Source organism: Nanorana parkeri, unplaced genomic scaffold (genome assembly GCF_000935625.1).
Source record: "Nanorana parkeri isolate BGI_ZX_2015 unplaced genomic scaffold, ASM93562v1 scaffold261, whole genome shotgun sequence".
NCBI classification, from domain to species: Eukaryota; Metazoa; Chordata; class Amphibia; order Anura; family Dicroglossidae; genus Nanorana; species Nanorana parkeri.
Genome location: NW_017306529.1, coordinates 981,530 through 1,005,061, shown reverse-complemented (window position 1 = coordinate 1,005,061; position 23,532 = coordinate 981,530). Strand labels below are relative to the sequence as shown.

Below are 23,532 nucleotides of genomic sequence, written 5' to 3'. Positions count from 1 at the left end.
GAAGCCTGTCAATCATCCAATCGGCCAATCAGCGTGAGAAGAGGCCATCATTGACAGATGACTAGGCTGTGACACGAGGGGATGAAGCAGACGGAGACGACGGAGAAGAAGGTTAGCAGCACTGCTGGGGCTGGGCACAGGATGGGGGGTGGGCACAGGATGGCCTCAAAAGTTATATTTGCCTGCTGTAGGTTTATAAATTTAAAAAAAATGCACTACTGCTTGCTATTCTATTTGGATGAGGCAAATCATGGATGAGGCAGAGCACATGTTCAGCATAAAAAACAGGATGGCATAAAAAAAAGTTATATTTGCCTGCTGTAATGCAATTAGTAATTGCATTACAGCAGGCAAATATAACTTTTTTTTTGCCATCCTGTGCCCAGCACACACCTGTAGTGTGGCACAGTTATATCTAATTCTGCATACCTGGCTGTATATTATACATTAAAAAATGTAATATACAGCCAGGTATGCAGAAATAAATATAACTGTTCCACACTATATGCAATGCATTATGCACTACAGTGTTCTGGTCTGAACATGTGCTCTGCCTCATCCATGATTTGCCTCATCCAAATAGAATAGCAAGCAGTAGTGATTTTTTCTTCTTTTTTTTTTATAAACCTAATTGCCGATTTAGGTTTATAAAAAAAATAAAAATCACTACTGCTTGCTATTCTAGCTAACTATGCCTTGTATCCCCATATGGTGGAAAATGGATGTCTCGTACTCAGACCCAAAAAAAGTGGTATCGGTGCATCCCTATTGATGTCTATTTACCCAACGTGACCCCGTCTTTTATGTTTTACCAAAAATATGGGTAAGAATAAATGTTTTACAACATAACGTAGGGAAACTTTTTTTTTTATTTACTGTACTTTTTTCATTATATAGTAAAAAATAACCCCCCCCAGTGGTGATTTTATATACCACCAAAAGAAAGCTCCATCTGTCCACAAAAAATGTTATCATAAATTGCAAGGCTAGTCCGGTCATGCTGACTGGGTGACATTTTATAGATCTATATAGATATATATATATCTATATAGATCTATATATATCTATATATATATAAATGATATATTTCCAAGCTCACTCCCGTGATGAACTACAATCTCACATTTAGTTTACTAATTTGTATTGAGATTATAGTCTATCACATGATTGAGCTTGGAGCAGTGGCTACTTTACAACACACACAGGGACCATGGGGAACAAAATTGGCCAGGCTCCAGAAGGAAGGACAGTGTCCGCATGAATTCAGAGATGATTTGAGGATCTACAGCTGAGTGTTACACAAATAAGATACATTTTTGTTATTAGTTAAGGTACTTGAATGCATTTTTAACATTTACCTGCTGATTTTAATGTCACCTAAATTTTGGTATATTGGTAGTATGTACTTTATTGCATTAGCAGATCACTAGATTTTGTTTTTCCTTACTGCCCAGAGTTGCTATGTAAATTTCCATCCTGTATTTTATATAGGAATTGGCATTATGCAATTGTTATGGCATTTGGAAACCTCTAAACCTGCATTGCCTCTTTAACTGTTTCTGTGAGGGTTTCAGCATGTTAATTTGTTTCTAAAACTAAGGTCAATTGGCAGAGCTAACACTGCTATCACAGAGTAAACATTGAAGAAAATGTGTCACATTTTTATTTGGTTATTGTTTGTTTGCTTTGATTAATTGTTCACTGTTAGTCTTGTGATGTTGGTGACCAGGTTATAAATTGCCCAGAATTATGTTGTAGTGAGGAGTGTGATATACCTCAGCTAACCTCCTGCCGATTAATGCCGTAAAAAAAAGGTTTTGATTTGCAATAACTACACTTCTTGCCTGTAGCAACACAACTAAGCTTTGTAAGCAAAAAACAGTCATTTTAAGCTAGTGTAATGTTGTACGTCAGCAGATCTATTGTCAGTTGCAGTTCAAGATTTTCATGGTTGTTGTCATGGCTGCAAGGTATAGTGCTGACTCCGCATCAGAGGGATAGTAATTAAAGCCAATCACTAAAATATCATATAAGCTTTAACCCATAATTCCCAAATATTTTGAGCTCTGCAGGTTTCATTAACCACTTGAAGACCAGGGTGTTAAACCCCCTTCCTGGCCAGGCCATTTTTCAGTATTCAGCGCTGCAGTACTTTGACATGTATTCAGTCATGTAACGCTGTACTGAAATGAATGTTATACCATTTTATGGGGACACACAGAGCTTTCTTTTGGAGGTATTTGATCACCACTGGGGTTTTTATTTTTTACTATATAACAAAAAAAAGTGCCAAACATTTTGAAAAAAAAAAAAACTTTCCCTGTGTTATGTTATGAAACATTTATTACCACCCCAATTTTTTGGGTAAAGTATGAAAGACGGGGTCACGTTGGGTAAATCAACACCAAACATGCCAAGTCTAAAATTGCGTGCGCCTGCAAAATTGCAAAACACTATCAAAATTGGCCATAGCATTTAAAAGCTTTTACTGCTCATTAGTTTAGTGTTATCAGCGATTGATGGCCCTATAAATATTGCTCACAAATCGACGTTCGCTGTGATATGTAACATAAGCAGCGCAATTTTCATTTTCGCACGTAGGTCCACCCAACGCATGTTTGCGTATGTATGTGGGGGCAGGGAACTCTTTTTTTTTTTTTTTTTACACTTTTAACTTTTTTTTGCTATCACATAGGGGGCTAAGAATCCCCCCATGTGATAGCCAATTTACATGACAGGTGCTCTTTATGGAGATATCAGGGGTCTCTATCTGCTCCACCAACTTCTCTCTGGCTTCTGTAGCTGGAAATGATAGCTGAATGCAGAAGTGATATAATAAACATCACTTCCTGCATTCTGACACCGGGGAGGTGATCAGAGAGAGATTGTGTACTGACCTCCCTTAAATCTACGGTGACGGAGCCGCCGTGGTGGTCCCGGTCCCCACTGGGCACAGCGGATCTCATGACTGGCGGTAGAGGGGTGCACACCCACACAAAATACAAGCGATGTAGTCAACGGAACGCTTGTATTTAAACACCCATCACCAGCTGTTTACATTCTAGGTAGTTTTCACATTTGCGCGCACTGGGTGCTGCGCACAAGTGGGTGCGGGACAGTTTAAAAAGCCCACCCGCATCTACAAGGGTCCCGTCCGGCCGTTTAGGCACATCCGCTAAATGGGAGTTGGTTAAAATAATGGCTGGCAATCCTACACTTCCTGTTATGGGTGACAATGCTCTATCCCTTTCTACCAGTTGTGCGCAATAACAGATAGGGGAGGGGAGAATGCCTGCGGGGAGCGGTAACTGACAGTCACCACTCACTGCAGGGAGAGGATTGGGAACTCCGCAATTGGCGGTAAGTGTTCGCTGACTTCCCGATCAATGGAGCCAACCTGTGACAGCTTCAGTGTCACAGGCCGGCTTGAATTAAGGTGATGAGTGTATTTCACTCACCCCATTATTCTCCTTTTAATCTTATACTAATGTTACCCTAACTATTTAAACAACTGTTTTTTTCCCCTGTTCCCCTGTTTTTCAATGTATCATTGAAAGAGGAATAAAGTAAAATTCATACATTCACTTTGCGCTTTACAATTCCATAATTTACATGTCACAATGATGTAATATGTTAATCAGCGGGCATTGTTGATTTACACTTTGAGGTAAATTTATGGGGTGCACAAACTGCAGAATAAGTTGCAGGAAAATGCAACCATTTAATCCTAATAGAAACCAAGGAAATAAAAATATATTGGGGATGCACCGATATATCGGCCGCCGAAACATATCGGCCGAAAATGGCACTTTTGGCTAAATGCCGAAAGTGCCATTTTCCTGCCAGTACAGTGGCGCATCCCTACTTTCTTTCCTCCCCGCTGGGCGCTGCTCTGTGTCCCAGCGGGGAGGAGAGAAAGTGTGACAGCCGGCTGAGCGCTGCGGGAGGAGAGCGCTGTGAGCGGCCGGCGTCTCTCCTCCCACACCGCTCAACCTCCTATTGCACTCCGGCAGAGCGGTGTGTAGGCAGAGACAGCCAGCACTGTCACAAGAGGCTGAGCTCTCCTCCCCGCACCGCTCGCTTAGCCTCCTGTGACAGCGTGTCAGAGAGAAGTGCGAGTTCTAACACACAGTGATCAGTGATCGCTGAGTGTTTGTAGATAATTGAGGACATGGTATGGTTACTTTATCCCAAATTATGAATGAATGGGAAGTGATCTACATCACCTCCTGTTCATTCATGATTGTGGTTATAGTAAACACACAATGTTCTCAAGTTATGAATGAACAGGAACACTCAGTATATAGGATTCCTGTTCATTGATAACAGGGAATACAGAAAAAGAGATTGAGGACTTTGTGTCTTTAATCTCTTTTTCTATTTTAAAAGGGAAATATCAGGGGTCTGTTTAGACCCCTAATATTCCCCAAAGCCCCTAAAAGTAAAAAATAGAAATATTTGATAAAAAAATGAATAAATATAAATATAAAAAATTAAAAAGTTTATAAAAAAATATATTAAAAAAATTAAAATAAAAAACATTTTCGGTCTGACAATTTTTTTTATTTCGGTTTTGAAATTTCCATTTCGGTGCACCTCTAAAAAATATGTATCCAAATTTGCTAGCAAATAAAAGCCCTATCTGTCCCTAAAAAAAGATGTAGAATATGTTAGGGTAGCCTACAAACTTTAAACAGTAGAAGGTGCCAAACTGAGACATTGCTAAAACAAAGAAAGCCTTCTGGGATTTAGGGAGAAAAAGGCCCAAGGATTTAAAGGGCAAAAGAAAGTCTAATGAATGTTTTTTTTTTTTTCTCAAGGCATGGGATTGTGCAGCCAGGGCTCACTGATGATGAACTGTGGAGAGCTAAGTATGTATATGATTCTGCCTTTCACCCAGACACTGGTGAAAAGATGATTCTGATCGGAAGGATGTCTGCTCAGGTACCGATGAACATGACCATCACTGGCTGCATGATGACTTTTTATAGGTAAGATTATACTTCTCTTGTTTTGTGTTCCCCTATATGGGCTAAAATATATTTTTCGTGTTACCTGGTCTCTTGCCTGGTACCCTGTTCTGGATGCTGAACTCTGTGCTACTGGTCTTGTCATTTTCATCCTCCATCACTGTTTGATTTGTTTCTCTGCTGTCTAATTCCAATAGGATGGACTTTCCTCGTAGTCAAAATGTTGAGGTTAATATAGCGATTCTAGACATCAGAACCCATTCTTCAAGATTCCATAAAAGCATGATTTGGAAATCAGGTGTTTGTGAGTCCTGAATTTGCTTAACAAACAGGCATTTTCCCCTGTGGGGTATTCACTGAGCTGAATTAAGGGACAGTATAGTAGTGACTAGTAATTCTTGCGCTGCCTGCAGTGGGCACACACTCTCCTCCTCTACACCAACTTTAAAGGGTTAACTGTACCAGTACAGTTTTCTTTAAATGGCTTTTAAACTGTATAGGAGGGAAGTACAGCAGTTTACTTGCCTTTACAATTTATTAAACAAAACCTGTCATGAAAAAAACATGAAGACTGTCATTGCCAATCACTCCTTTTGAGCAAAAGATTTTTGTGATGCCCAAAATCTCGGTTTATGTAGAGATCATAGGAAGCTGAAGTTATTTTAAACTTTTGTTGTGAGAGTTGCGCTTGGCCCTGCACTCTCACCACGCAAGCCTTTCTGTTGATCAGTAAGACTGTCCATCATTTGGGATACCCATAAAAAGCAGGAAGGACCCCAGCTCAAATTTTTTTCTGTAAAGATCAAGATTTGCTTATATATATTTTTTGCAGCTGAAATTATATGTATAAATGAAAAAAAATAAAAGTAACATATAAAAAAAGTGGAAAAAAAAACCCAAAATGTTTAACTCCCCCACCCCCACGTTTACGCACCTATAAACGTAAATACGCGCCCGGTACCCCAGCGCGCAAAAACGACAATAGCGCCGCGAACGTCGCAGAGAGCGCAATCATTTTAGGGCCATCAATCACTGATAACACTAAACTGATGAGCGGTAAGAGCTTTTAAAGCGTCGCCTAGGGCCAATTTTGGGTATTATCGTTTTTTGAGGTTTCGCGCGCGCACGCAATTTTAAGGCTTGACATGTTTGGTGTCTTTTTACCCGACGTGACCCCGTCTTTTATATTTTACCAAAAAATTGGGTAATAATAAATGTTTTATCATTTAATATAGGGGAAACAGTTTTTTTTTTAATTTCGGTAATTTTTCCTTAATATAGTAAAAAATAAAAACTATCTGTCCCCAAAAAAGGGTATAAAATTCATTTCAGTACAGCATTGCATGACGGAATAAATGTCAGTCAAAGTACCGCAGCGCTGAATACTGAAAAATGGCCTGGATGGGAAGGGGGTTTAACACCGCGGATGTCAACTGGTTAAAAAAAAAACTGAAGATCTGCTTTAAACTTCTTATGCATTCCCATTAACTTATGGGATGGGTATGGGCATAAAAGTAGTTCTGATTTCAGCTGTTGTTTATCCACGGTATGGTTCGAGATACAATAGTGCGCTCCTGTGGTTACCTTAAAGTGAACCTGTACTTTGCCCGTGGAGGCACTTACCTTTCCTTTGCTGTATCGCCTCTCTGCTTATATGAAGAATGAATGTGACATACCTGGTACTTCTGGATATGGGTGCGCATGTGACTCATTCAACTTCCTCCCAAGTGAGAGCACTTGCGAATTGCCATTTAGGCTCCAATCACATTCACAAGGAGGTGAGAAGACAGTCTTCAGCCCCGTTTAAGCTCCTGAATCTTTACACTGGGTTCCTTCTCTTTGTAGTGTGGGAGCAAAAAGGTAAGTATAAGCAGCTCTGAGACTGGCATTTAAGTGAACCTGTTGTTTTGCACTGCATGGGCAAAACACAGGCTCACTTTAAGCAGCGTAAAAACTTTCCTCATAGTACTGAAAATATAATTTCATATTTTCAAGAGCCAGTCTCACACTCTAGTGGTGAGATATGTGAGCTTCCAGGCCTGCAGTTACAATACACTGTTGCTTGAGCCCCCAGAAATCAGCGGTATTAATATCAACAGACACCGTCTGCAACTGGAGCATCACTTTTGGGTGCGCTACATTAAATGTAAAATGCTGTTATGCTTTTCATACCTATTCTTTATAAGAGCACATTGCAAATCATCCATTTCTCTGGTAATGTGTAACATTTACTGCAATTTGTGGCCATTAGGGTATGGGCATGTAATGCATAGTGACACACATAATGTATTTAAATATGGAATGTAAATGAAATTTCAGTTTTATTGTGACATCTCATTTTCTGCTTCAAGAGATAATTGAAGAGGGCAGTCAGTATGTATTCATCTAACATTGGATTCTCCATATAGAAATAGAGCCGGAGCCCAGATGTTCATGTTTAGTCTTTCTGACTGCTGCCTCTAAGCACTATGAACAAAGCCTGTGAATGCTGTTTTCTATTTTTAGGACAACGCCAGCCGTGATCTTTTGGCAGTGGATTAACCAGTCTTTTAATGCCATCGTTAACTATACAAATAGGAGTGGAGATGCTCCCATCACCGGAAGGTAGGAGAAAGTATTATGTGAGGCTTTGTGCCAGCAGCCCCAGTTGCTTTAACTATGCCAATATGGACTTGGAGTTTTGCCATGTTTTGGAGTGAAATGACTGACCTTGGGTTACAATTGCACTCTGCTGGTTTCAGAGGGCAGCTCATAGTCTCTGATGTGTAGTTATTGCATTATGACTTCAGGAATGTGTTACTATTTTGTGGTTTGACCTTTTCCCACAAAAAATTCTAGTGCAATTGGCTCAAAGTCATTGCTGTTGGACCTTGTTTACACAGGCATAAAGAACAGGCATTTGCTTCACGTTAAAGCTTTCCAAGGTCTTTGCAAAGCTAATGCCTGTTCTTTACATGAATAGGGAAAGGTCTAGTACACACCAGTGCCGTGCCTTCTGTGCTGGGTGAGGCACACAGCTCGCCGAAGCTCCGCCACCAGCTCGGTAACCAAGCTGTGTGGGGAGGAGGAAGGGAGGAGCCTCCCTGTCCCTCACTTGTCACTGATGAGGCATCGAGATCGATGTCTTCATTGTTTTGTTTTTCGTTTTTTTGATTGGATAGCTGGGACCAATGGAGTTTGCTATTGGTCCAAGCCATCCACAGAACTCACGCCTCTAACACAGAGTAGAGGCTGTGACAGCTCTTGCCTCACCAAGTTAAGTTATACAAGCAGTGGGGAAGCCCGCTCTTGTGTAACCTAACTACCTGTCAAAAGCCTATGCAGCGCTACCTGTAATTAACAGGCAACGCTCCATCCATGACAGGTTACACAGTGGGTAGGCTTTCCCTGCTCTGTAACCTGTTACAAGCCAATCTGAATGGAGAAAAAGCTGTCCGCTTCAGACTTGAAGCTGACAGCTTTTTTCTCCATAATACTAGGTGAGGCTGTGCCTCCCCTGACCGCACGTCCCTGGTACACACAGCGCATTTGTGTTTCTTCATCATCATCATTTCAATCCTGCAACCTGCAAAGTCAGTGGACGTGCACGGCAGATGCATTCCAAACCCCTGTAAGGCATTTGGCACACGTTTGCAGAACACTATGGCAAGGCTTGTTGACTTGTCAACCGACCCGCCACCTCCTCCCCCTCCACTCCACCTTTCCAAAAAAAAAGCATTCAAAGAGCTTCAGAAATAGTTTTCTACTGCCTGTAAAATGTGTCTGTAATGCAATCTAACGCTACAGGTGTTGCAAAGACATTTTATAGGGTTATTCACAAAAGGGTGAAGAGTTTGGAGAAGCCAGGAGAAGGGAACAATCTAGGACAACATAGCTGAACTGGAAAGTGAGCTGAATTGGAGAATTTTTCCAAATCAGCTATGTTGTCCTAGATTGTTCACTTCTCCTGCCTTCTCCAAACTTCACCTTTTTGTGACTAACCCTGTTAGTTTTAAACCCCATGTGAACTTGGCCTTTGGAGACTTTTAATTTGTATTTACTCCCATTTTTTTTTCATTCGAAATATGAATCATGTAGCAGTCCATCTCTCTTTGCTTCTTTACAGGTTTGTATTGCATACTGATTTTTAGACAGTACTGAATTGTTAGATGGTCAATGTCATTCAGCTGGATGCAGTGTGCTCATCTTTAAGATTTTGGATATGTCTAATCAGCTTTTTCAAGGGACTGGAGGAGTGCCTCCGAAAGAGAACATATGTTTTTATATTACTCCAGGCTCACTTGGCTAGGCTGACAAACAATAGTGCTGCTGACTAAAAAAAAAATCTGCTCTCTGATGCAGGAAGAACCACGTTATGAGAGGTCCCCTGTCATTAAAGCAAACTGTCATGAGAATGACATGGAAGGTGCCATTACTGATCTCTGACAACACCAACTGCCTAGCTGTCATGCTGACTTTTTGCCTTTAACATTTTCCACCTCCCTGGGTCACATAGGTAGAGAAGGACCTCTGGTTTATGTCTATCTTTCCTAATTTGGGTACTTGTTTCTATTAAGTGATTCAAAGGTTTTTAGGCCAGACGGGCTGTATAAAAGCCAACAACTTGTATGTCAAGTTTACAGGAGGTTAGTAGGATGTACAGAAAGAGTGTCATGAGAAAGGACCTCTTTTATTCTGCATATCCTAAATCAAGGTAAGACTTAAAGGAACAGTCTTGTGTTTATAAAATGGCTGATTAGCAACTATCTACTAGATATATTATTTAAAGTTGCCTGTTCCTATAAAGAAACACTATATAAAGTGTTTTGTTTTTTTGTCTTTTTTTTTATCTATCATACACCCGCTATGTGTTAACACCCAGAGCATGTGTTTTGGAAGCATAATATTGTAGATCAGTTCCTAAACGCACTAAATTTTCACTTACCTTTCATTATTTCATGTAATGCTTTTCTGTGCACATGCAAACACTCTACCTCTTGTTGTTTTAGCCAACTGGGAACAGCTTATGTTTCTGCCACCACAGGTGCTGTTGCCACAGCTCTAGGACTTAACGCACTAACCAAGGTATTTCATGTGTTTGGACTTATTTTGTGTTTTTAATTGAATAACTAATATCCATTTCATCAGTGCTCACTTCTATCTGTTCACATCCAGCAAGTCATATGGGAAACAGGTAACATAAATGAACCATGCTCAAATCTGGCCTTTTATTTTCAGGGTTAAACATTTCTTTAAGTTAAGTTTCTTTTGAATTACTTGTATATAATGGTGTCTATAGACTTTAGAGAACATTTACCAGATCCAGCCATTTATAGCCCCGTTGGGGAATGTTTGCATGTCTTTAGGACCTTGCTTAATATAACAAACATCAACTGGCCAAGCCTGTGTGAGGGGAGGTATCGGCTAAGTTGATTTTTACCTGGCCAGTTATTGTTGTCTGCTGAGAGAGGCGAAATGTATCAATGTCTTTAAAGCACTCCCCCCACAACTGTGACTGTGCACATATTTTTATGTGCATTTTTATACCGCAATCTTTTGTTGTTTAACAGCCAGTTTTTGCATGTATTGGTGACCAAATAAGTCAGTGGACATCCTAAAGATGATCTCTGGACAGCAGAAATTTCACAATCAAATCTTCTTTCCTATGTGCTGAACATGAACCTGTTTTAGAATCATAGAAAATGTGCACAAGAAGCTGAGATTTGTACCTTTAAAAATCCCTCAAACGTCATCACTGGCTTCTGAATTTTCCTGTTTAGAGTGCCAGCTGGGGCAGAGGTTTGCAGCACTCATTATGTGTGTTCCTGTAAGGGTATGCATGCACTGGGAAACTACATTTCCAATTCTCTGGGTCCATGCAGTGAGCTGGCTCTTTGGAGGTGTTTTGCTTGGACTACAAATCCCAAGGATAAGCGGGGTGTACTCAGCTGTGTAGTGAACAAGTGTGTGGGTAGAGGGGACAACTTTGCTCATGATGCTGCATTGGCAACATATACATTGCAGCAGCGCTATGCTTTATCAATGAGCCTTGCTTTGTCAGCATTATCAGTGTCACTGTACATGTTCAGCAAAATAATGTACAGTGAACTTGCAGCTGAGGTTTACTTACTCTGTTTTCCCTGCACTAAGTCTTCCACATTGCTGGCAGTCAGTCAGTGAAGCAGATAAAGCCTCTACTGTCAGCAGTGTGCAGTCTTTACTCTTGGCCCTGCACCATTGATCAGCCATCAGCAGTAGGATGCACTTGAATTTTGGCCACAAATGGTACTTTCAGCTGAATGCCGAAAGTACCAAAACGGCTAAACATGCAGCAGAAAATGTTGTGCATCCTTAACCTCTCTCCTCCCCACTGGGTGCCGGTCTATGTCTCATCTGATCCCTGCTGCTCTCCCCTGCCCATGTCGGCAGAGGCAGTAGGGATCCGATGGGACATAGACCGGCACCCATCCTGTACACCTCTCTCCATCCTGACACCCCTGTCAAACACTCAGCGAACAGCTGATCGCTTAGTGTTTGTAAATAACTGTGGGCATAGTATGCTTACTGTGTCCCCAGTAATGAATGAACAGGAAGTGTTCTACATCACTTCCTGTTCATTCATGTTTGTGGACATATTATACTATCTCCACAGTTCATAAATGGACAGGAACACTCAGTACAGTGGCTTCCTAGTTATTCATGACAGGGGCTGCAGAAAAAGAGATTTAGGACTCTGTTTAGACCACTGATATTTCCCCAAAGCCCCTGACAGTAAAGTAAAAATAAATAAATCATTTTAAAATAAAAAAAATGTAAACTATGGTTTCGGCCTGACAAATTTTTTATTTTCAGTTTGGGTCTAAAAATTAAGTTTCGGTGCATCTCTAATCAGCAGTACGCAGAGTCTTCACACTCTGCCCTGATAAGCTGTCAGCACTGTGCAGAGTCTTCACTCTCTGCCCTGCTCCACTAATCTGTTTTCAGCAGTGTGCACAAAATTCAGTACAGGGACATGTAAGGAAGAGACCTTTTTGCAGTTTATAGAAATTGCAGCTGTCTAAAGATTACAGCTTTAACTACTAAACAATCAATTGCATAATTTATTCGTTATTACTGGAAGAATAGTTTCAGAGCAAGCTTCTTACTATACAATATTATTTTACAGAGTGTGACAGCTACCAGCAGTGTATGGAGGATTTAGTCAAACCAGGCATAGTGAGTGGCTGATCAGCAGAGCTGAGCAGAGTTTAGTGAAGCCTCCACACGCTGCTGTTAGCTGATCAGTGAAGCTAGGCAGGGTTAGTGAAGCCTCCACGTGCTACTGATCAAAGGATCTAGGCAGAGTAAGTAAAGCTTCCACAAACTGCTGATCACCAATCAGTAGATCTGGGCAGAGTAAGTGAAGCCTCCACATGCTGATGATCGCTGAACAGTGGATCTGGGCAGAGTAAGTCAAGCCTCCGCATGCTGATGATAGCTGAACAATTGATCTGGGCAGAGTAAATGAAACCTGCACATGCTGATGATAGCTGAACAGTGGATCTGGGCAGAGTGAGTGTATCCCCCACACACTGCTGATACTGATTTCAAAAATGTTCAAGTATGCAACTGCACCCCTCAGTCCTGCTTCACGGATTGGCTGTCTGCAGTGTGTGGAGGTGTTAGAGTAGCAATGTAAAGCAGGTGAAACCTCTATACACTGCTGATTAGAGTGGGAAAGTGAGAGATCAGCATGCTTATTCCTTTTGCTGGGACCTCCTTGCTGCTGGCTGATTGGGGCAGATTGGAAGCATCTAAAATGGAGCAGCAGGAGTAGACTGCAGGTTAAGGTAAGTTACACATGCAGCTACTGCAGGTCATACTTTTTTTTTTTTTCTAAAGTTTTGAAAATGATTGTTTTTTATCATTCATTTGTTTCGGCAGTAGGGAAAGTATACATTAGATCAGAGGGATAAATCCAGGTGCTTATTAAATTCTTTCAGGCTTGAATCACCATTTTGGTGTAGGGAGACCACTGGCCTGACCAAGTCAAAGGCAGGCTTATGTTATGTAGCCAAGGATTTTTTTTTTTCAGCAAAGAAACTTCAATCAAGCACCGCATTTGTACTTTTATATTTTTGAGATCAGGTCACAAATTCGGCATCTGGAAGCCTAAATGTTTTTTTTTACTGACCTAACTAATGGGCAGACAAGTCTCTTGCAAACTTTAGGCTTTGGCACATTTTGTTTTTCATTGATGCACCTGTTGTGTAGAGATGGCTATCTTTATTGTGAATATATGTGAGGCCTGCTTGCTTAATAACACAGCCAGGTTTGGGGAATCCAGGACTATCAAATTCTATTGAACTTGACTACACACGTGCACTGAATACTAAGGTACTACAAAGAACTACTCTTTACGTGTAGAGTTGTAAAACATATGGTTATTATTTAAGGCACGGGACATTATCTAAACTATACAAGTTTGTAACAAGGAAAATCCTATCTTTTTTTTTTTTTTTAGCATGTTTCACCACTTATAGGAAGATTTGTCCCTTTTGCTGCTGTTGCTGCTGCTAACTGTATCAACATCCCATTAATGAGGCAACGGTAAGATGCTAGTGTACCTTTGAGGCATGAAAACAGAAAAAAAGAGTATGTTATATTTGCAGCTATGTTAAGAGTTTGGCAAAAAAAAAAATCCTCATTTAAAAATAGTACAGTTTGTTGTAACAGTTTTTCCTTTTGCATGGATAATATTATTATTACTATTATTCCCAAAGCTGTTGATTAATATTGTTTCCCCCACACTTAACATGAATCATTGTCCAAGCCATCCATCCATTCATATAAAGTACAACCAGTTGCTGAAGACTACTTTGGAAGAAGAAACAAATTGTACTCCTGAACCTAATTTCCCTGGGTCTGCCATGTTTTTCAGACAGCACTGTAAGCCCTGAGGAGCGAGGCATTGTGCAACTCCCCAAAACGCATTGGCTGTTTAATTCCTTTTGATGTAGCACTATTGTCTCTTCTCAAACTCCTGGATTTGTATAAATGACAGGGCTGACTTCCTGAGATAGCAAAATGGAGTTAGATCATGCCTGCGTATTCTGTTGTCCTCCTATGTCTATGGGCACCTTTAGTCTAGGTGTTGAAAAGTCTGGTTAGGCTATATCATGCCAACCCTGTTTGTCTCACAGGTGCCATCTGAAGAAAGGTATAGTCTTTCATCACGACAGGAACAACAGTGTGTTATTTATTCTGATTTTAAATTAAAACCTTATCACAAAATGAAAAGCCCATGCAATGTATGTATTGGATTTGTAATATTTTACAGAGAATTAAAGTATGGTATACCAGTCACAGATGAAAATGGGAATCGAATAGGAGAATCTGCTACTGCTGCTAAACAAGCCATCACTCAGGTGGTCGTCTCCAGGATCCTGATGGCTGCTCCTGGCATGGGTATGTACACAATATAACAAATTCACTTCTCTGTCAGAGACTACAGACTATTTACCATTTCTTTTCATGAGGTTATTTTGCCAGTAGAGTTTAGGAGAGTTTAATGTGGCATGCTAATAGTTATTAGATGTGCCATATTTCACACAAAAAAATAGTTCTTTTTTTATAACAACAACTTAAGCTGGCCTTACATTGTGAGATTTTTTTTTTTCAGCCTGCGGGCTAGATGAAAGTGATCTAACAGATTTCTTTATCCACTCTAAACAGTGTGGATGTAGGAATCTCCCTCTGGGGCTATTGTATTTTTATAGTGGTGAGTGTGCCGCTGTCTGAATGCCAGAACAGTGCCTGTAGCTGATTGACTTCAGTCACTGTCTATCGACACTGCATGTACATTTGTTCCGCATGAATTAGCCAACTGTTGTGAGAATGGGGCAAAATCGAATATTCTTAGGTTATCTTTTCTTCTGATTAAATGTTGTTAGACTCTAATGGGCAGTGGTACAAATAGGTTAGTTCTTAACTGCCTCCGGGCCGGCCGTAGTAAAAAAACGGCTGGCCAGGAGCTCTCTAGATCTGAGCAGGCATCTTCAGACGTCCGCTCAGACACGCCCCCTTGCGCGCGCCGCCGGGAAATGGCCGCAATTTAAAAACGGGCACCGATGCCCGTTAATATACATGCGATTTGGAAGTGAGCGAACATATACTGGCGCTCACTCACTTCTCGATCCTGTCACTGCAGAGAGCCGTGACGGGAGGGCCTGGATTCCCCCCTCTGCTGACTGGTGGAACGGACAGGGGCGGGTACCGCTGGCTCTGCCTCTAGATAGGCAGAGCCAGCTGTCACTCACGCAGCTGGGTGGATCCAGACATAATTGTCGGGATCCGTTTCAGCTGTGGCGTCTCGGTATACCGCGAGCTGTAGTTCGTGGCATACTGAGCTTTGGGTGACGGGAGGACGCTAGTTTGTGTCCTCCCGTTACCCTTAGGAGAACTATGGGGAAAAGCCCTAACCCCATAGTTCTCCTTTAAAGAATATAGAGCGTATCAGGGAAAATACTGCATTTTGGCCACTAGATGGTGCGGAGGATCATAGAAAATAAATATTATCTTAGTAACGAGATACAATGTATCAATTCTAGAGAGTGCTAAAGAGAATTGGAGAATACATGTAACCATTGCTACTATGGGGTTCTAAAAACAGGTTCTTCACCCTTTTTTATTTGTGTACCATAATAAGGTAGTAACTGTATACAGTTTAGGAATTCTATTACACTGTGCACATTTCATTCTGAAAGTAGTCGTTTTTTTCTCTACAGCAAAGGCAGTGCATAAACAATAGATTTAAAAGAGATATATTTAGCAGCGTGTAGTTATATAAAAGTGGAGCTTTCTCTGGAAGCAAGTTCTTCAGTGTGCTGAAGAAACAAAGCTGCTTGATTTTGATTATAGTGTCTTCTTACCATCTGCATCTCAGAGTGGCTGATTCCCTAGTGAGTAAGTGGAGTGCTCTTAGATTAGCAGGCTGGCCGGTTCATTTCTATATGACATTTTTTAGCATGGACGTCAACCTGAGGGATGGAGCCTTTTTTGAATATGCCAATATGCCCTATGTCTTTATTTACTGCTCTTCAGAAGTATGTGGAACATTAACTACTAACTCAAACCAGATTTGAAGCCAACGTGAAATATTCCAGGATAGCACAACATTATCAGCTAACTTCACTTGTTTGCTATATTTACAGCCATCCCTCCATTTATAATGAACAGTTTGGAAAAGAAAGCATTTCTTAAGGTAATGTTCAAATTCTGCTGTATATAATGTAATTTCATCCGACTCAATTGCTTAATTTTCATACAATTGTGTTTTGCATTTTAGCGATTTCCATGGATGAATGCCCCCATACAAGTAGGATTAGTGGGATTCTGGTAAGAATTTCAGCATTTCAGCATTCATCTCCTTTGAAGATATATGAGAAAAAAACTATTATCTAGCAAAAACATAGCACACCAATACTAAATAAAAGGAACATCAAAAACATACCAATAAGACCTAGAGCCATAGACATACCTTTTAACGATGATAACTGTCCTCTGCATTTATTACTGTGACTATCAGAAATATCTCCATCTTCTGTAAATAAGTTAAATAAACACCATAAAAATGTATTGCCCCCACATATGATCCATATCCTCAAACATTATAAAAGTGTATAAATTGATCACAACCATTTACAGGTGATTTCCCCAAAAACTGAATATTTTAATAGTATAGTCAACTACTAAAATATACTATGTAAAGTGCTAGCTGCAAACAAAACTAAAAAAAAAAGGAGTGAGCAATAAAAAAAAAAAGGGGGAACTAATATGAAAACCTACATGAAAATCTATACTCTTAAAGCACAACTCTGGGACTTTGATAAGTTTTGTCTAGGGAACGAAAATAAAGTAGAAATACTCACCTGATCCTCGGTCCCACCTGGCTCAAGCAGCCTCTTCTCCTCTGGGCTCCGGTGGTCTAAGAATGTCATCACATACATTGTATTAGATGCCGGGGGACATCTGGACAGCTGGAGCCGAGGGGGAGCGGTCCCCAAGAATCAGGTGAGTATATCTTTTTTTTATTTTCACCTGTAGGCCAAAATGAGCAATTAACCCTTGCAGTGCAGGGTGTAGCCCCTTCTTTAAGCCTGCCATCAAATAAATATGGCGACTGTAATTACTGAAACTCTATCTGTATACTTGTTCCTGGTCAGTGTCTCAAAATGTAAAAGCAAGAGGGTCAGTATAACAGCCTGTTCCCTGGCATTTTTGAAAGGACTGGTCAGCAGTGGTAGCCTCCTACTTTGTTTGAAGCAAGGATCCTATAACTTAGTTTAGGTAAGGTTCAGACACAAAAAGAAGAAAGCCAAAGAAATTTGGTGAAGTAGGAGATAGTATAAAAAAATAGTGACAGTATGGCAGGACGTAGAGAAGCTCTACCCATTGTACCTTGAAATACCACCTTATTAGGAGGCAGAGATGGACGTAGTTTGGTGCATGTATTGGAAGTAACAGCGAAGGGTCTTTCTGTACTAGAAATGTACATGCCAAATGCCAGAAAACATACCTTAAAGGTGCATGTGTTGCAGATTTGCTCCAAAGGTCTGAACTGACCCTCAGCCATTCTGAAATAACTAGAAAGAAAAGTTGGTGAAGCTATGAATGATTAAGCAAAACATAAAGATATAGAGGGGGGAATTTATGAAAACTGGAGCAGCTGTGTATGGCAACCAATCCGCTTCTCTCTTCAGTTTGTTCAGTTAAGATTTGAAAATGAGAGAGAGAAGCTGATTGGTTGCCATGCACAGCTGCTCCAGTTTTGATAAATTCCCTTCATAGTGTTTTTAGTTGCATCTATCTTTTCATCCATCCCATTGTATTTAAATAAAACATTATTGGTATGGATGTACCTTAAAATTAATATTTTCAGTGTTATACAGGGACATTTCTGTAATCTATAAGTGAAACTAGGTTTTAAAGAAGATATTTTTTTAAGAGATTTTTATAAATATGCCCTTTTTTTTCAGTTTGGTATTTGCGACACCACTTTGCTGTGCATTATTTCCCCAAAAGAGGTAAGTGTATTTTACACATTATTTTCTAATGCCATTAATATAGTGATTGTGTAACATTTTAAAGCTGACCTGAAAAGCAGGCATTCAGCAGTTCCAGGAGGCATCTTTTCTTTTTACCTTCCAGCGTCTCTCTATTGGTCACACAGAAATGGCAAACCTGGATCACTTAAGCTGGATATACAGTGTTAGAATTTTTTTATTCAGCTTTTGGGCTGAACGCAAAAATAAAAAATGGAAGAATCTCCCACTGCAACTATTGTAGTTTGACAGTCAGTCAGGCGGCTGTCAAAATACCTGAACAGTGCCTGCATCTGATTGGATGCAAAAGCTGTTCTGCCGACAATTTTGTGCCTGGCTCCTTCGATTTTACAAATCAAAGGATGACGCGCAGGAGCTAGCATTAGGAATTGGATAAAATACACGTTGTGTATACCCAGCTTTAGAAAGCCAGATCTCTGGCATGCAACCCTCCACATTACTCCGTGCCATGCTTTTCTGACCAATACAAAGGCCCATGAAGCTCTATTACATAATTATTAATAATATATCATTAATTATAATCCTATGTCAGATTTACTTCTAGTTTTTCATTTTTTTTTATGCATAATATTGTATGTATTACAAACACAGCTTGACCACTCACAGCAAACTGCCAGTCCCAGTACAGCAGTATTGAAGTACCTAATAGAGGATCTGAATGGGAAACCCCCTGTCCTGTGCACCAAAGCCCGTGACTACAAGTCTTTTTGCAGAATTTACAAGAATCTTTATTCCTTTTGCCCATGTTGGTGACTCACTTCCTCTTTTGCGGTACTGTGGCACATAAACTTCAGTAAGCGATTACACAATGGGGGAATTTATGAAAACTTCAGCAAACAGAATCTGGAGCAGTTGCCCATTGCAGCCAATCAGCATCTCTCTTCAGTTTGTTCAGTTAAGATTTGGAAATGAGACAGAAAAGCTGATTGGCTGCAATGCAAATGTGCTCCAGATTTTGTCTTCTCCAGTTTTGAGAAATCCCCCCCGCCTCCATGTGTTCAGCAGCTGCTCAAATGTAAAAAGTAGTCAATCTGCACTTTTTTTCAGTGATGTCATGGTAATGTTATGACTTCAATGCTTGTTCAATTGTCTTACTCGGAACAAGTATGGAGATAAAGAATTCTGACACTGTTTTTTCTCAAACTCATTTGCAGCATGCTTTGCTGTAGCTCTATTATTGAAGCCAGACACGGGTAGCTAGCATTTTCAAATGTGAGTCAGATATAGCAGCCCCCATTCTTTTCTGATGACAGCCCCTTTAAGAAGCTTTGTTTCTGCAAAAAGATTTACCACACTGGCATTTCAACCTTTACTGAGATATTTGTACAGTGGGAAGACAATGAAGAGGGATGCAGATTCTCTTACAATACGCTGCACTGATCTGGTTTATAGAAAAGTAGGCTACGCATACCAAAGTATTTAACGTTCTAAACAAGTATTCTTTTCAGATTTTCTATGCTATATACTTGATGCTTATGCTATCTGCGCACCAATTGTGTGATTTGTAATCTGTTTATACTGCATTGATTGCTATGTTCTGTCTCCTTTGTTCTGGATACTATTAATGAAAACTTTGTTTCCCACAAATTCCAAACAAGAAGTAAAAGCACTTTAAAACAAGCCCTCATTCACCTCCATATCTAGAGGCATTTGGGAGAAATGTGTTTTTTCAATTGCAGCAGAATCTTGGCAGCCTGCAAGCCCTCTGAAGCCTCATACACACAGACACATGGGGGCCGTACTCGTAAAATGTTAGCGTATTTCTTGCCTAGAAAGCCACAGGTACTGCGTAGAGCTGCTCATTGACATCAAAGGCTGTGCTGCTGGTATATGCTGGTACTTTTGTAAACTAGTGCATGTGCACGAACAAATGCTCCAAACACAGACAGTGGCTTCCTGGGTAGGAAAATATGTCTGAATTTTATGAGTACAGCCCCTTGTCATATGGTTTAAACTAGAGTCTTTGTTGTGATCTTTGAGAATAAATAACTTCTCATAAAAGCAGCTATAAAGTTCAGGGACGGCTTGTTTTAAAGCCATTTTTATGCAAAGAAGCGCTTCTCATTGGTCAGCGTGGTCACCTGACCGCGCTGACCAACGAATACTTGCAATTTGCAAAAGAAATTCAAAATCCATAGGGCAGGGCTGTGCTGGATGGCAGTATGGGGTACAGATAGTACACCTGTACTGGCGGAGGGGAAGGACCGTGCGCCGAAAGGAAAGTATAGCGCCGGGGGATGGAATGTGGGGAGAGGGGGCCAAATTTGAGCGGGTAATTCCATTTTCCAAATGACTTGCATGTTAGAAAGCACTACTTATTCACATGCAGATGGCGGTGCGGCCACGGTTGGTTTTATTTATTTATTTATTTTTAGTTTATCACTTAATTTTATTTTTACTTTTTTATCACTGTTTTATTATTTTTTTTTACTTTTAAATTTTATTTTATTTTTTTACTGTTTTATCAATTTATTATTTTAATTGTTTTTTTACAGGGTTTTTTTTTTTTCACTTAACCTTATTACCTTCACACAGCAGCTAACAAGTCCCTATGTGATAGTGTTTGAATGTGACAGATTCTCCTTATGGAACCTGCCCTCCAACACAGAACATCAAGCAACTGCATTAGGCTCGATTCTGTGCAGCCTGTGACAGCTGAGATAGGGGGCGCTATAAGTACAGCGCTCCTATCTCAGCGATCACAGAGAGCAGATTGGCAAACAGACATTCTCTGCTCTACTCCCCGCTCTCCATCCTGATATAATTGAAAACCGAAAACCATGGCAGGGGGCGGACAAGATGACTGCTCATTTTATACAAATGATCTGAGATCACCTCTACTTTGCCTCCTTTCAGTGAACAGCAGAATGGACCTGATGGGGAACATGGTTTTCAGAATTCCCCATCAGGCTCTGCCCACTCAAAGTCACTAAGGCAATTAATGTAAACAAAGGGGGATGCTGGCTGATGTCATTAACCAAATATAGCCATGAATGGGGCCCGGGATGCATAATTGGTTTCTAGGACTCTGGTGGCCCAGTGTCCTAGCACCTAATGAACAGGAAGTGGTCAGATTCATGACAGCTTCCAGCACATACATACCTCACTCTGAACACTGGCATCTCTCTGTACGTCAGATCAGAATTGGTCTTAATTAACACCAGTTTTTCAATCTGTAAACTGCCAGTCATTTTTCTTTAATCTGTCGCAGCCATAGCGACAAATTCTTAAACTGTTGACGGTAAGAATTACCTGAATCTGTCGCACATGTCGGTAAAGCTACTGAAAGTGGCAACAGGGCTTTTTTTAATTTAGCACAGGTCTATATTGTTTGAAAAGTGTCATTAAGGCTTTATTGATCCCATCACAATATTTAGTTTTTGTGGTGTATGATCACCTTGAAGGCCCTTTCGCAATTTGGGCTAGAATTAACATGCTTTATTGTGCATATTAAATGACAAATTTGTTCATGTGGAGTTGTCATTTAAATATACACGACCCCCTTCATTGTAGTGTAAAAATATTTCTCTTCACCCCTGCTCCTGAATTCTTCACTGTGTGGCCCTGCATGGCGCAATACGGTCTGTGCAAGAGAATTATCTTAGACAGGTCCTGTTAGGCCCCAACAAGTGTGCGCGTTAGGCGCACACTTGTTGGGGCCCCATTCATTCATATGGTTCCAGTAACAATTGGATACACTTATATGTAATTATACATTCATGAATATATTTCTGGATTTAATGTTTTTCATATGCCTGAAGTTTTAAATTGTAATTAGTATTTATTTACAGTATTCTTTAAACCGTGAATGATGCTGTTGTGGTGCTGCTTAGTTATTCAGGTGTTACAGATTTAGTTTCATCCTTTTTTTAGTCTCATAGGTTACCCCGAATCTGTTAATTAATCTTTTTTTTTTTGTCTAGCTCAATGTCTGTGTCACGCCTGGAGCCTGAACTGCAAGCATACATCAAGGAAAACAATCCAGGGCTGGAGAGAGTCTACTTTAATAAAGGATTGTAATCCGGCCTGTTCAGTCACCTCGGAGGGCCATCCCTTATCTGGAAATGTGTCTTCTTGACCTCGTAGGAAAGAGAAAGACGGTCCTAAATTCCATTTTACTGAAGAACACAATATATTTGTTTTATATGTTTTAAACGAAATGTAGCTCCATGATTTATTTTTACACAAAAAGTTCCAACATGACATTCAAATTATTTTTTACAGGATTTCCACTTTATCTCGTTAGTTCCTTTTAAAATGTTCTTTTCTTTAGTCATATTGTCTGGCAGCTTCTTGCCTTGTTTACAGTTGACTGCAAACAGTTTTTAAGTGGGTTAAAAAAGTTAAAGGGAAAAAAATAAGGTATGAAATATTCTATCCAGAAACCTTTTGTCCAGTATTATATTGTATTGTTTTAGTTTGTTTCACTTTATTTTTTTTTTTATTTTGCATCTTTTTGGAGACCTCATAATACTATGAGAATTGAGCCTCTTTTTCTGATTGGTGCTATGGGTTGTTGCACATCTTTGCTGTTTGCACTGAGTATTTTAAACATAAGTCTTAAGTGGCAGTCATTTTGGTAGTTGATGAGAGAGCACATGACATATTCCATTTCTTGTTCGGGTGTCTTTTAGTGTTGGTAGTATTTAAGGTGGGGATATACAGGGTAAGCCAGGAAATTGCAACGGAATGTAATACAGCAAATATGTACCATAAAAGCATTCTCAAAGTACACACTATGGGGCTGATTTATAATTCCTATGCTCCTCAACACCCAGAGGTGGTAGTTCCAAGTATTCACAGCATGCAAAAGTACAAAATAAGACCCTATGTTTGTAAGAACTTGATACCTGTCCATCAGCCATGGTGAGAAATATCATAACTCACTCTGTCACTCTGATATACAGCCTGCATATACATAGTTAGCATCGGGCATTGCCACTACATTGAACAGTCATAGTCTCTCATTTTTTTTTTTTTAGCATAATGGTATTGCGGAACCATTTACTGTGGTTGCTATTGGTCAGCAAAGTTCCCGTTTGCTCTAGGTCTGCTGCACAATAACCTAGTTATTGGCAAAAGAAAGTAGTATTGGCAAAATCCAGTGTAAATTTGTATATGCAGTACAATGTAATCAAGGCAGTGATCCAGATCACTGAGAACGTTCTTGTTGACCTGAGCATTCAGATTTCTGGATAATAGCTTGCGTACCTGTATTCAGTCTGAAGGGCAGTGAAAGAGATTTTCCACTTTTACAGAGTCATGTACGTAAAATAGTCTGCTTCTTACTTGGAGGTCTTGATCAATAGTGTTCCTACTTTTGAGATTCCTGACTGTCAGCAGCAGGGATCTACCACTGCTTTTCCATTTGCAGTACAAGGTGTGAGCCTGCTTAGATTCACTACAGGTGATGTTAGAACATGGAAGCACTTGAGAAAAGTGATAGAGCTACCAAAAACGTGCAAGTAAGTATGGGAGTA

General features: G+C 40.1%; 1 protein-coding gene across 1 annotated transcript in view; it reads left to right on the top strand.

Moving 5' to 3' along the window:
* SFXN1 (sideroflexin 1) overlaps positions 1-22,214 on the top strand; it is a 39,027-nt gene extending 16,813 nt beyond the window's left edge. The window contains exons 3-11 of the mRNA XM_018556987.1: positions 4,821-4,991; positions 7,476-7,574; positions 9,959-10,034; positions 13,453-13,538; positions 14,269-14,396; positions 16,142-16,191; positions 16,276-16,325; positions 17,966-18,013; positions 21,976-22,214. Of these exons, the coding sequence (XP_018412489.1) occupies positions 4,821-4,991; positions 7,476-7,574; positions 9,959-10,034; positions 13,453-13,538; positions 14,269-14,396; positions 16,142-16,191; positions 16,276-16,325; positions 17,966-18,013; positions 21,976-22,072 (805 nt within the window). The 3' untranslated portion in view covers positions 22,073-22,214. The remainder of the gene's footprint in view (positions 1-4,820; positions 4,992-7,475; positions 7,575-9,958; positions 10,035-13,452; positions 13,539-14,268; positions 14,397-16,141; positions 16,192-16,275; positions 16,326-17,965; positions 18,014-21,975) is intronic.
* The last annotated feature ends 1,318 nt before the right edge of the window (positions 22,215-23,532 follow it).